The sequence below is a fragment of the Prosopis cineraria genome, unplaced genomic scaffold (genome assembly GCF_029017545.1).
Source record: "Prosopis cineraria cultivar Desert tree isolate PC_DT_omini unplaced genomic scaffold, ASM2901754v1 PC9, whole genome shotgun sequence".
Classification (NCBI taxonomy): Eukaryota; Viridiplantae; Streptophyta; class Magnoliopsida; order Fabales; family Fabaceae; genus Prosopis; species Prosopis cineraria.
Window position 1 is genome coordinate 8,442,716 of NW_026555340.1, and position 14,828 is coordinate 8,457,543.

General features: G+C 32.6%; 1 protein-coding gene across 1 annotated transcript; it reads right to left on the minus strand.

The window, feature by feature from the left end:
- Window positions 1–2,467: 2,467 nt before the first annotated feature.
- LOC129319196 (L-ascorbate oxidase homolog) lies at window positions 2,468–5,789 on the minus strand. The gene is made up of 3 exons (XM_054964188.1): window positions 5,246–5,789; window positions 4,012–4,899; window positions 2,468–3,017 (listed from the first exon to the last, which is right to left on the minus strand). Exons 1-3 carry the CDS (start codon window positions 5,761–5,763, stop codon window positions 2,726–2,728), a joined length of 1,698 nt encoding a protein of 565 aa, XP_054820163.1. The 5' UTR covers window positions 5,764–5,789; the 3' UTR covers window positions 2,468–2,725.
- Between the last annotated feature and the right edge of the window lie 9,039 nt (window positions 5,790–14,828).

The window sequence follows — 14,828 nt, forward strand, 5'->3', positions numbered from 1 at the left end:
TTTTACATTAGGTGTTAGTGGTAGCTTTTGGCACATGTACTAAGTTTATAGACACTCTTGTTATGTGAAAAGGTGTGAAATTTTGAAAAAATATATTTGGGTGTCTAACTTTCTTATGTGAAATTATTTAGGAGTAAAACCCATGCCACTAGCTAGGTTATGAAAAGAGCTTTTTATAGATACCTAGATCACCTCAATTAGACATCGAGTGGAAAAATAAGGCATGTTGGAAGTTCACCCTGAGATGTTATCATTTGATAGCATCAATGCTATCATAGTGTGCAATGTGCCATGGTGCATGGCATGAATAGAGATGTGTAGCGACATATAGGACAAGCCATGGCACACCCCCTATTCTTTATACTATTTTGCTATTTTTAACTATTATTAAAATGCTTTGTTAAAATTTTTATATATCATGCTTCCATAAACTTATTTCATTCTAATTTATAACTCATAAATGTGTATTTAAGTGTTTCAAGGACATGAAAACTTAGGTTCCCATTTACACAAATATTACAAACTTAGCAATCTAATTGGATTAGTCTAGTTATTACCATGATTTTAGGATGTTAATGGTGGATTAGTAATGATGACCTTACAATTTAAACCATTTTACATGCCTATATGCATTCATACTACATCCATTGTACATAATTGTCTAAGTCTAGAGGTGACATGCATTAAGGGTATTTTGGTCATAAAATGCACTTTTTCATGACTTACATGTTATGCATTAGAATTATGTATTTCGATAGCCTAAGATGATTGTTCAAATTAGTTTTTATTGATTCACCTTAGGCTAACAGTTAATAGGAAAAGACATACTTTAAGGTTGTCTCTCTAAGTGGCTTTTACTTAGCTTTAGGTTTTGGTTCAAGTGTGTGCATCTATAACCTTGTGTCTTGTGATGCTTTTTTATTCACATGTGTGTATCCCATAGTCATTTTATCACCTAGGTCTAATTAAATATTTCTTACCTCACTCCAAACAAATAAACATCATACTATGATGAATTGATTATTTGATTAAATTGTGACATGGGTGAATTAATGTGAGATATGCAGACATAGTTCAAAGCAAATCAAAGAATTTTTCAGGGGAAAAAGTGGCATGAAGAAGAGTACTCATGGAGGTGCAAACTAAGATTGGAATGGTGCATCACATAGGATCAAAAGAGAGCATTGAAATTCTCACCATTTCCCTCTAAAATAGAGAGTTTGTTTTGGCCAAGTTTGTATTTGTTGGAAGACCAAAACCACTTGCATAGTTTCCTACACTTTCCTTCATTTTCACTTTATTTTGTGTGACACTCTCTCATTTCAAATTTTAATCAATTTTCTCATCTCCAAACATTTTATCTCACTTTTTCACTTGTTCATCAATTTTCTCTTCCATTCAATCTATCTTATTTCTCTCATTTTTTCACCAAATCACACAAGACTACTCTCATTCTCTTCCTCTCCTAGATCTTTTCCAAAGCCTTAGAATCATACAAGGATTGAATGTTCAAATCACTCATTGAAGATGGAAGCTTGGTTTAGCCTAGTTGGGAGAAGCATGACAAAATTGAAGATGATGATGAGAAGCTTGGCTCAAATCTCACGAGGCTAGATTCTCCAAGCATGACAACTGATGACATTAGTTGATTACTTAAGAAATTGAACTAGCTAAGTTGAGTAGTCTAAGATAGTTTTCTAGATCTAATTCAGCCAAGAGGAGAAGCTAACAAATAATTGCCATAGTTAATGTAAGATAGTAATTCTTTCATCAATCAAAGCTCTAAGGTTCCATCTCACTCATAAGGGTAAACAACTTAACTTTAGTAGCTTTGTTTTCATTAGTGTTTTTGGTATAGTTTAGCTTAATCAAACTCTCACTACATTGATTAACTTTGTAACACTTAGATAACCTCATAATCAATTGGGCCACTCCAAGGGAAATAACCTCGATTGTACCTTAGGCTATACTTAGGTAAATCTAGTATTTTATTTTGGAAGAGAAGAGACACTCTTGTCACCCAACACATAACATACAACCTCACCCTACCCAGGACATACAACATACAACCCCAAACTTAACCACACACACATACAATAATATTATACTTTCAAAGAAGAAACAACTCGTCAAACTACAATTTGAGAGTTAATATTATATTGTATTTGAGGCTACACTTGATCGTTTAAGGCCAAATCATTCACACAAAAAATAAAAAAAGATACCACAATACATTTCTATCAGTCAAAAACAACAAAAAATGACACTATTCAACTCAAGAACCAGATTCCCTACACATTTGGGGTCATCTATATGAACTGGGCCATCTAGATACATCTCGTTGATTCAAGGTTTTTATAAAAAATAAAAAACTAAAAAATAATAAGGATTGATGTGATTTGATCAATCATTAATATCATATTTGTACCGCGCGTCTATCTTTTTAAAGATGCACAAAGATACGATATAGTCTATTCAAATTCAGTCAATTGTACTAGATTCTTTCTGTTCCAAGATGAACATCATGTAGTGAAAGAATTAAATTCATACATGGAACTAATTATTACATATTAGAGAAAGCATCAATATATATAAACTACTATAAGTTGCACTGAACAGTGTGGCATCCAACCTCAAGCTATTGTTGCACAGGGCTTAGGATATGAAACTTCCTGAAGATGTCTAGATATGATGGTAATGGTGATGGTGATGGTGATGACAAGACTTAGGGTTTTGGTCTGGGCAAGTTTTTGACAATACCACAAAGAAGTTGCCATTCTGGAAGGCTATACTCGTCTCTGAACTCAACAGAATCTGAGAGAATGCTAATGTAAAGTTGAAGACCTAAGTAGCGATATTCTGCCATTTCTGACCTTAAGTTCCACATTCCAACATTGTCAAATGTTAAGAGTATGGCTGTCCAATGGTTAGGGAACACTGGCACTGTGTGTCTGCTGACTGCATCAAGAAGGTTGTAGCTCTTCCTTTTCTCTAGAGTCCACACGCCTGGCTCTGTTCTATATATTATTGACAATGAATAATATATATTACTCGTGATTAGTTAGATAATCAAAATATTGACAAGTCTTCAACCTCTAACATCACGAAAAAAAATGATTGGATTTAATAGTGTATTTTTTGAGAGTAGGAACTTGAAAGAAGTGTAATTATCAAGGATGAATCTAGAAGCGCATCTATTGGGAGGAAGCAAAACTAATAATGATTGTGGAGAGGTTAAAAATTAGTTTTAATAATTTTTAAAAATAAACATAAAATAATTTCAAAGAATTTTTGTAACATGGGGGAGCACCTCTGCTTGCTCCCTAAATATTTCCCTAGTAATATATATATATATATATATATATATGTACGCGATGTCGAGTTCAAATTATATAGTCACATTCTTTTGTATCACTTACTCTCCTTGACTGTAATATTGTAACATTGTCATAAATCTATTTTGTATGTTGAAGTTTGAATGGATTTCTATTTGTTTCTTTTTTTTTTTTTGAAAGAAACTATGCATTATTATTTTGAGTAAATTAAATTTGAGCTTTCAATCAGCACAGTAATCTAGATATATTAAGAATAAATTTTATTTATAAATATAGAATCATAAACCGTCATAGGTTAGAAGATCAAGAATTGTTCAAAAATAAGTTATTTTGTGTTATCAAAATTAAAAAGAAAAAGTTATTGTCTAATAAAACAATGAAACAATCCAAATTAGCTATTGGTGGACTAGCTAGTGTTGAGGGGAAAAGAAATTATTATACACATAAACACACATATATTTATCATCTAAAAAAGTTTAGATTAATTATATTTAATAGTATTTATATAAATATTCACATACATATTACTTACCGATAAAATTTTCATATTAATATGATAAATAATTCTAATTGAGAATGCATCATATATTCTTAGCAAATTTGTAGAAATATGGAATTAAATGTACCTTCAAAAGTTATGAATCCATAACAACAACAATAATGATAAAGTACGTACCCAACTGCGAAGAAGGAGTAACCATCCAAGTTAAAAGATTGCATACTATCTTCATGGTTCTCAAAAATGATCTCAACGAAGCTACGATACGTAATGTTGATGACATTTGGTTCCTCAATGATCTTCGCTCTCTTGGCTGGCGGATTATCAGTCATTATGTTATACTTAAACACCTTGTTTGCAACTCCAAAGTACTCAGCCAACTTGAGAGGAGTCTCAGGATCAACATGTGAGACTCCATTGATGGCATAACGAAGCTTGTTTTGCGCCTTCCCCACCGTGTTCGCCAACTTGATTGTTCGGCTTATCGGAATCTGACCGTACTTGTATGAGCCCTGAATGTTAGGCCTTGCAGCATTGGAACTCAGGTTCCATCTAAACGACTTGAACTGATCCACCGACCATTGCATGTCAACAGGTGCTTCTGGAAGCTTCACCGGTGGAGGACCGTGACCGCCAACATATCGAATGATCGCCTTACCGGTGAGAACAATCGTATCCTTACCGACAAGATGAGGATTTGCGTGGATGTTTCTAGTGGAGGCCAACATGACGTAATCTCTATGCTCCTTATTATCAGCAGTCACAAGAACACCATAGCATTGTCCAACATGAACGTCAATTGAATCATAAAAGGTCTGCATCGTATGAGACCCTTCCAATTCCGCAAGCTTCATGCGATGATCTTGAATCCTAAAGTTGAGTGTCTCTCTCAAACCAGTATTACAGATTCTATATTTGTACGTCTTCCCAGGTTTCATCACGAACATTGGCTTGTCCTTTCCATCACCTTTTGCTGTTTTCCCATTGATCAACACACCATTAGGTCTGTCAAGTCCATGACCATCATCCAACATCTTCTGCAAATCCTTATGGCTCTGTGTATACCTATTAGAGAAAAAGAAGTCAAAGAAGTCTCCCAATCTGAAAATTAGAAATCTGATTAAGAGTATGTAACGTTTAAGGTGTATTTAACCAAATGGTTCAAGCTATTTTTGATAAAGAAGACTACCCTCGAGTACACTTAACATGAGAAATTTAACATGGTATCTTGAGTTATTCTATTAGGACAAAAAATTGAGAAAAGAAAAGTAATAGATGGAATATTAGAGATAAAGAAATCAAAACTAGAAGAATATAGATTAAAACTGCATAAAACTTAAGATGTCTCTAACCAAATAGTTATTTGTGGTGAAATAGACTACCTTGCTTAATACAAAGAGTTTAAGCATACCAATCAAAGATCAAAACGGTGAACTCGGCTTCAGGACGATCATATGGGATTGGAATCAACGGCCTGCTGTGAATGGTGATACCACCAAATCCACCAGCTGCTCTCTGTAACCCTAGAGTGGGATAATAGTAATAGCTTCCAATCTGGTCTTTCATTTGAAAATGGTAAGTGTAGTTTGTACCAGGAGGGATAGGACATTGAGCGCCCGGAGTTCCTTCGGCCCATGAGTTTCTTCGCTGTTGAACGCCATTCCAGGCTAAGAGAAGAGGTTCATCGAGTTGGTTAAAGACATTGAGTACGATATTGTTATTAGTGGTTGAGTTTAGGACAGGCCCTGGGAAAAGACCATTGATGAGGATGACTTGTTGAGGATGTCCTAAAGGAGAGGCCGTGCCATAAGTGACTTTCCATGTGAAGAAGAGGTAAGGATCTTCACCATGAACGAGCAATACAAAAGAAGCAAAGAGGCTAGTTATTAGAAGAAAAACCAGCTGAATCGTCATTGTTCTACTAGCCATATTAATAATGATTTTTTTTTTATGGATATTTATATCTTCTTCAAGCTAGTTTAATTGAATCATCTCATCTCTTTTCTATTGATGATTTCTCTTGTTGCCTATTCCATTTTTCAATTGTAGCATTGAAGAAGATCCTTCTTCTTCTGCATCAACTTCTTTCAACCATACAATCTTTTCTAAAGAAGTCGTGGCTCAGCTACTCCTTCGTTTTCTTACTTTTTCTCCTATTTTTCACACTTTGTTATTTTTTATTGTTTTTTATTTTTGCATGATGAAATGAGGGAGGTTCAATCCAAATTTAATTTGGCCATCCAGAATTTGTGTTTGCTCCAATATTTCTTTAAAAAAATTGAAATATGTCAATGTTTTACTAGTTTTGACCATTATGATTAGGGAATAATTATTCTTATGGCTTAGTTATTTATCCTTTCTATTTTTAGTAGTATTATAGGTCATAGCCTATAAGATTCCATGGTCTTAAATATAAGCTATATTTGTTTCTCTCAAGAAAGGGTTCAATTTGAAAACATAATTGCTCTACCACTTGCAAACCCCCACTCGCAATAATCAATCAACTCATCACTGTCCAACCTTTCTTCCAATCCCGTTTACATCTTCAACCAAGCTTCTTGAATCTGAAATGGGAAGTGGATAATGGAGAGCTGCATCTCTCTTCTTCCACCACTTCACCTCTTCTAAACCCTAGCCGTCATTCAAATGCTATCACCATTATCTCAAACAACGGTAGAAACACCCGGCCAAAGGTATTCTATTCCACTTTTGGACTATGAATTCCCCCTTCCACACATACAACAAGAGTGTCATTGACTTTTTACTATACCCTCACGAGCACTAGGTATAACACTTGCCACGAGTGTTATCCAAAAATCACATAATTCAAATAAACTAAGTGTGGTTAAGGAGTTGATTCTAAAACTAACTTAGGAAACAAATCATTTAAATCAATAAACAAATACACCATCACAAAATAAAAGCCTTTAGAAATATTTATAAGTCCTACCTATAGTGCATGGAAGCAAGCTAGACGAAAATGAGATAACAAGATGCTGTCATGAGGACAGCCCTCCCGGGCCAACTTTTGGGAGGTACCATTCCGCCATTCGACCTCCGATGGAAGTGATTTTAAAGTTCACACGTCATTTTTAATGATTACTAATAGTGTACCAAATTAAAAAATGATCTAACGGTCGGATTAAAATTTAGACACTCTAAAAGATTGGATAAAGTTGCTGTCATGACAGCACTTTTGGACCAACTTTCGGAGTGCACAATTTCATCATCTAACCTCCGATCAGCGATTCAAAAGCCCATATGTCACTTTTAAATATTACTATTAGCATACCAAATTTTGAAAAGATCCAATGAACGGATTGAAATTCACACATGTTACAAATTGAGCCACTTTGCTGTCATGACAGCATTAAATAGCTGTCATGACAGCACATCTGAATTAACTTTCGGAGTGCACTATTTTTCTGTACAATGTCCGATCAAAGTGATTCCAAAGTTCACACAAAGATTATAAAAATTTTTACTTGTGACCCAAATTTTAGGAAAATCCAACGGTCGAATTAAAATTTGAACACCCAGATGCAAAAGTGTAGCTTTTTGGTAAAAATTATTTTTCAAATTATCCAAATTTCATCCTAATGGTCACAAACCTATAGGAACACTTTGGACACGTCAAATAGGACTAAGAGTACTTGATAAAACATTTAAATTATGGAAAAACCCCTTATATCAAAATTTGACTACCCGGGTGTCATTTTTCAAAATGGATTCTATACCCCCAAAATGCATAAATTATACAAGAGTGGTAAAAAATCAATCCAAATATCATGTATTTATATAAATGCATATGCTAAATATTTTTACTTGGCTCAAAACTCCCTATGGGGCCCATGCACCAACTCTCTCTATCCAAGATACATGTTTGCCTTTAGCATACAATTTGCAATGCAACTACTTTGCAATTGCGAGTAGAATCACACATATTCATATATATACACCAAAATAAATATTTCCTTGTAGTAAAAACTTGGTCTATCAAATGAATCCATCAAAACTATATATCATAACTAAGTTTCCTAAACACAAGTCTACAAGCGGTAAAAATTCATACACAAGCACACAATCCACACATATGCACATATATATATAGTCACATCCTACTGGCACCCTAACCTAAATATATTACAATATACTTGCTCAAAAGAAAGGGGTTATAGATCTTTACAATCCACAAGCAAACTCCTAGCTTGGCTCTTTTTTCCATCTACTATTGGATCCTTTGTTTAGACCTATAAATATTATAAAGAAAAGGGTGAGACAACCATAGTCTCAATAATAGAGAAATTGATATTCTTTATTGCAAGGAAAGCCATAGTTAAGTAAATAAATGATGGATTCAAAATAACATATAATTAACCAATTAAAATGCTTGAATGCAAGAGATAGGTCGATATAGCTTTTCCTAACCAACAGAATGCCCCCTGGTACTCTTTAGCTTATAGATAAACCTTGTACCTACTGTACCTCCACAGGCACAACATATAAACTAAGGCAGGATCTGATTCACCAAACTGCCTGTGCCCCTTCAATGTGAATCCTGAGCAGTCAAAACTAACTCCCTCCTAGAGCCAACCCAACTTACTCTCCATGTGAGGGCTACCTTGGCCTAGGCACTCAACCTTACACTTCATATGCCGGATTCCCTCTCCCATTGAGAGGTGTCGAATACTCAATCCACTAACCACTTTAATATACTGAGCCCACAATACAAAAGGAAACACTGAGTACTGACAGTGATCCATAGTATATCACAAGACCACATCTCCCCATTGGTGAACTCCCCACCAAGATCATGCCTCCTACCCTTTTTCTATCTTTCCTAAGTATTGACCACTTTAACACTCAATGTAGTATAACACTCATAATTCATCCCTTAAGCAATTCCTTAACCTATCTACGGTACCAAACTTAGTTGCACTTCCTTAAGTGCAACTCCTCATTTTTTTTTATGATCATAATGCATGCTAATAATCTTATTTCCATAAGTCACATCATTATTAAATAGATAGTAAACATAGATGCATTATTATTAAAACAATACCCCATAAACCCTTCTAAAACACATTTTATTTGCATTCAATTGTTTAAAACATGTAATGCATGCTAGATAATATTATCTACTCAAAAATAGCTAAACAAAACAATAAGAAATATAAATTTCCCTGTTATCTCAACCTTTTGGTACTAAAAGGGTTCTCCTTATATAAAATAAGACTTGGCTTGTTCCTTAACTTTTCAATAAGTTCCACCAACAATTTTCTACAACATATAAGTGATCCACATCACTTTTTATGGCAAATAACATAAAAGAAGACTATAACTCATACCGCACAATTTGATTCAATGATCCATAATCCATTCCAATGGTCCATGTATTAAACCAACTAGTCACATAGCATCACTTAACCACCAAAACCATTTATTAGCCACCACTAGGCCAATTTTTAAACTATATAATTTTTAATCAATTAAAAACCTTCACTTAGCATCGCTAACTTTCATAATTAGCCCTTATAATGAAAATCAAAGCTTAATTTAAATCTTATTGGATTCAAATAGCACAATTACAACCAAATAAATAGGTTAAAACTATTAAAGAGTGAAATCCAATCTCTTAGGATTTGAATTTATGCCCAAAACCTCTCTTTTCATCCAATTACCTATTTAAAATATTAGAGAACCATATAGAAACTCAAAAGAACCTCCATAGGACTGAAGGAAACCAAAGCTTACAAGAACTAAGCTTTTGGAATCAAAATAAAGAATTTTTCTCTTCTAAAAACTCAAGAAAATCAAGAGGGAAGGAAGAGAATTAAAGTAGGGAGTTTATCTATCGTGTAGCCGAGCCTGCAAGGCCCACAAAGCCTCCCAAATCCCCTCTCTTCCCCCTTTCTTCTCCTCCTCATCTCTCTTGGTTTCTTGGTTTCTTCTTTCTCTAATTTGTTTTGTTTTCCTGTTTTAACTTTCAGCTTAACTAATCTTAAAATATTTTGGAAAAAATTATAAGAAAGGGCCCAACATTTTTATTATAGCACAAAAGCCTGGGTCAACTTTGATAATTTTTTCATAGTTAAAAATAAAATAAAACTAAAATTTTGCTGAGTAAAAGTTCAAACTCTGGACCTCTATTAAATTATTCTTAATTTTAATTTAATTATAGATATTTTATTTTTTAAAAATAAATTTGAGTCTTAAAATTTTCTGAATATTACATTAAGGAGTTGCCAGACTACCTAAATGTCCCATAGTAACAGTGTCAAATATGATATTGCACCAAATGTCCCATAGTGCTAACTCAATCATATGAATTTTTGTTTTCACACATCTCAACACATTCAGGGTGAACTCCCACCCTCACATGATCATGCCACTTTTACATACATATAGTCACATTCACACATATTTGTACAATAACATACTTTAAGAAAACATTTTAAAAAATCATTTCAATTTATAATCAAATTCTTTTGATGCTAAAACTCATTAAAACATGCCATGCTGAACATAACAATGATTTCAATCATAAATTACACTAGCATTTAGTTATAAATAGTTAAACTTATTTGAAGACATAATAAATTATCCAGTTACCTCAACCTTTTTGTAATAGAAATGTCACCCATGGCGCTAATCAAATCCTTAACCTCTTTTCTTGCTAAACAAAGCACAAATTACATTAATCTACACAAATTAGCACTATAAGTCAATTATAGAACTAACTAAATGTACTAACTATCATAGTTAAGCATCCAAATACTTTCATTTACCTGTCTTAAATGCTTATTATCTTATTGAATCCTCTTATCACTTCTATCCATCGTAACACACTTCTTACCCAATCTTCATCCTTTTTGACCTATTAAATCGGGCTAAATTAAGCTTATAACTTCAAAACTTAGTCATTAACTTCCAAACAAGTCACAAAACATTAATTTAACTCCTAAGAGTTTTTTCATTATAAAAGGGTAAAAAAAGAAATCCCTTAAAGCCCCGATTCAATTTCTCTATAACCCAAACTAAAAGAAATTAATGTAGAATAGGAGCTTAGTGGGGTACAAAACTTACTTGACAAGCGACAAGTCAAAAATATCTCCCAAAGATTCAGACTTTCTTGCCCTAGCAAATGATAAGAGCCACGTCACATTTTTTCTCTCTTTCTCTCTCTCTTTCCTCCTAATTTTGAATTGAGACACGTCCCTATTAATCAGATTTCTATGCATAAAGCATATGCTAGGGCATATGGCATAATGAAGAAAATCTCATCATGCTCACATGCTTTGCTCCAAACTGCCATTCTTCCGCCTGATCCTATCCATTTAACAAACTAAGAAGTCAAAACCTCAATTTGCCATCCAAAATTCAAATTATCTAGTTAATCCACTAAATTACTAATTTACCCTTTACTTAGTAATTAGTTTCTCGGATTAAATTTTCAGAATATTAAATTGCCAAAAATTGTAAAACTACTTCCAACCTTCAATATCAAGCTCTAGTCTCTGTTGCAGGGTCCAGTTCAATTGGTGTTAAATATGATAGTTAGTTGGTGTTAAATATGATAGCTCCTCTAGCATATATGTTTCCACTTCACAAGTGATTGGAATTAAAATGGATAGTTACTTTGAAGAGGTTTTGTCAGAGGAGGTTATCTTCTATCAGAGTTGGCCATAATATAAGGACATGAGTGATAGCTCCCATGTAAATCCAAGAAGTAAGGTCAAGCCTTTGTGCAAAACAAAGCTGAGTCATTTGATATGGGCAACATGGTTAGCAAAAGAAGAGCTTTGCTTTCTAGTAGTATACCCACTACATTTCAGACTTCTCATCATGAGCCATGTCCATGTCACTACATTAAGTTTCCCTTCTCTTGATATTTTCTCATTTTATTATTTCTTATATAATATAAACTATTATCTCTCTCTCTCTCTTAATAAAAAACAAATTTCATAAAATTCACAAATTCTTAACTTTAAAAAATCAATTCCCAAGAACTTGCACTAATGCAGCTATAATTCATTTCATTAGGAACCAACTCCTATTGGTTGAATACTTATTCTATAACTCACTCCTTATACTCCAAAATATTAGCATTTTATATTAGCTAATTTTGATTCAAAATATGAGAAACTTATTATTTGAAAAAAAAATCTCATTTTGCTCTTTATAATTATTGACCTAGATTCTTGTGTTTGTGAATTTACGATCTTTTTCTCACTCATTGTGAATTGGAATTTAGGGTAAAAAAAAACAATGTACATTTTTATGAGAATAAAGATTTAATTGGCTTGGGAATTATTATTAAAATCTATTTATATTTTTGGATCAGATGGAGTAATTATTACTCCCTCCTGTCTCTATCATATGTCTCATTCTATAAAGTTTTCATGAACCTAGATATAGGCCACATTGCAAGGTGTGTTTGGAACATTAAATAGAAACTTAAATTTTGAAGCTCTGGTTGATGTGCCTATCAAAGTAAATATTTTGATGGAAACTTGCTAGACCCCATTGAATGAGATAATATTATACTGTGGAGAAATTCTTGCATGAATTCAATGTACCATGCCATCAATGCTCTATCCAATAAAAACATGACATTCAGATGGTATTAAATATATATAGATTCTACCAATAATGATAATAGAGAGAGAAAATATAATAAATTAATATTATACAAATAAAATTATTAAAAATAATGACATGTAAGAATTTATCTGATGTTGTGTTCACTGCTGGAGAGTAGTCAAGGCATACATGGTTGTTGGCCCTCAACAGCCACCAAGAAGCCAGGATCGTTTTTACTTAGAATTGCCAGGATTTTGGAGCTAGCCAAGTATTTCATCATCGAAAGCACCCATGGAAAAAATAAATTGCATTTTGTTTTTGTTGGTTAAAATCTAGAATGAAAATAGAAAAAATAAAGGCCAAAAGGAAGTTTAAATTTGATATGGAGTTTCATGTTAAACCTAATCAGAGGCTTTCTAATGGACTATCTCTTTAATGGATTAAGGATATGTACCTCAAGTTTCGCTTTGCTTCTAAGAATATGATTGTAAGTTGGAGAATCTCTCAAGTAAAGTGAGGTTTATAAATATGATGGGTTCTCCCACCCATTAAACTAATCTTTTAGAATGAACTTTTTCTTTAAAATTATATTTATGACTTTGGTACTTTTATTGAGAAGCAAGGTAATGGAGAAGACTACCAACAAAAGGTTCTCTAACTAGCAAGGGTTGAGTGAAGTGTTGTAGAGTGAAATCATTGAGGACGTCAGCTTTGGAGCATGTTGTTAAGATTGTGAGGCTCCTTGATATGAGACTTATTACAATAATTCATGTTAAGATTGTGAAGGGAATTGATCGAGCATGTTGATTTGCGATTCTAATCTATGGACTCTCAAGGGATTGAAATGAAATTAAAGAGCTTACTTAAATAACCTTATTATCCCTAGTGAGTGACATGTGAAAAATGAATAACTACGTAGTTAGAATTTGCAACTCTCATTAGTGCCATAACACCACTATGAATATAAACAAGTGAAGCTAGGTTCATGAACAACTTGTGTAGGAAAAATGAATAACTAATATGAACAATAGATATAGGTGTAATGAGAGTTGCAAATTCATAGTAGTTTTATGCTATTAATGAAAGTTGTCAATTTCACCTACATCAGTTATTTATTTTTATACATCAGTTATTTATTTTATCCATATGAGTTCTTTATGCACCTAGTTTCACCAGGAATAATAAGATCATTTGAGTCATAACTTTAATTTATTTCATTTCCCTACATATGCAATGAAATTTCCAAGTTTTAGGGAAAAGTTGGCTGAAATTAAGTTGAATCAAGGGGGGTTGACTGAAATTTTTCCTTAAGACTTTCTTAAATTCTCAATGTTTAATTCTTAAAGCAATAGGTTATGATCAATGCCCCTTTTTGTGAGAAATGTGAGAAATTCTTGTATGAATCCAGTGCATCACGTCATCCATGCCTCACTCAATAAAATTATGACAATTCAATTAAATAAAATCGTATGTCTCATTATTTTTAATGACTTTATTTTTTTAATAGAATGCCTATTTAATTTCTTTCCTTTTAATTTAATTTCTTTCCTTTTATCTCTTTATTATTGTTAATAGCATAATCAATTTATATTTAACGTTATTTTAATGCCAAGTTTTCATTGAATAGAGTATGAATGATGGTACACCAAGTTTATGCAAAAATTTCCTGTTGTATTATGATTTCCATGATGTGAGATGAGAACTGCTAAGAGATTTATTTACAAGATGTTTTGGTTGGACGACCCTCGATTTCTTCAAATCGTTAAAGATAATTAGAGTGGATAACTGGATATAGTATAAATGCCTTGGATCCTATTGCAGATTTTAATTTAAAAAAAAAAAAGAACACCAATGAAAGACTCCAAAAAAAAAAATTAATATCTAACAAAGACTTCAACAGATTGAATACTTCTTAAAGAAATAACTTTGCTTGTTAATTTTTTATGTTTACTTATTAGAAGTCCTTATTAGATACTCCCTCCATCCCAAATTAAAAGACACTTTTAAACAAAATCTCACATACTAATAAAACTCATTAAATATACTTTATAACCTTACTTTTTCAAAACAAAAATATAAATTTTTAAAAATGCCCTTCATTTAATATTCTATTAATGAAAGAATATTAAAGAGAAAGAATATTTGAGAAGGATAATATTAAAAAAGTATCATTAATGAAACTTTATTTTTATTAAAATGTCTTATATTTTGGAACGCTGACTCATCCTAAAAGTGTCTTATAATTTGAGATAGAGGAAGTATTAAATTCTTTTAAACATCGTTTAATGATATTCTCCCATATTTCAAAGCTTTGTATGGTGCAAACCTAGTGTCGCAATGAAAAATTTTTACAAGATAAATTCATTATTGATTATCTACCTAAGCATTTTAATAATTGTTATGAATATTAG

Coding starts and splice junctions, on each gene's coding strand:
- LOC129319196 (XM_054964188.1), bottom strand. CDS start 5,763: ATGGCTAGTAGAACAATGACGATTCAGCTGGTTTTTCTTCTAATAACT. Junction 4,900..5,245: donor ACCGTTTTGATCTTTGATTG/GTATGCTTAAAC, acceptor TTTCTCTAATAG/GTATACACAGAGCCATAAGG. Junction 3,018..4,011: donor TACTCCTTCTTCGCAGTTGG/GTACGTACTTTA, acceptor AATAATATATAG/AACAGAGCCAGGCGTGTGGA.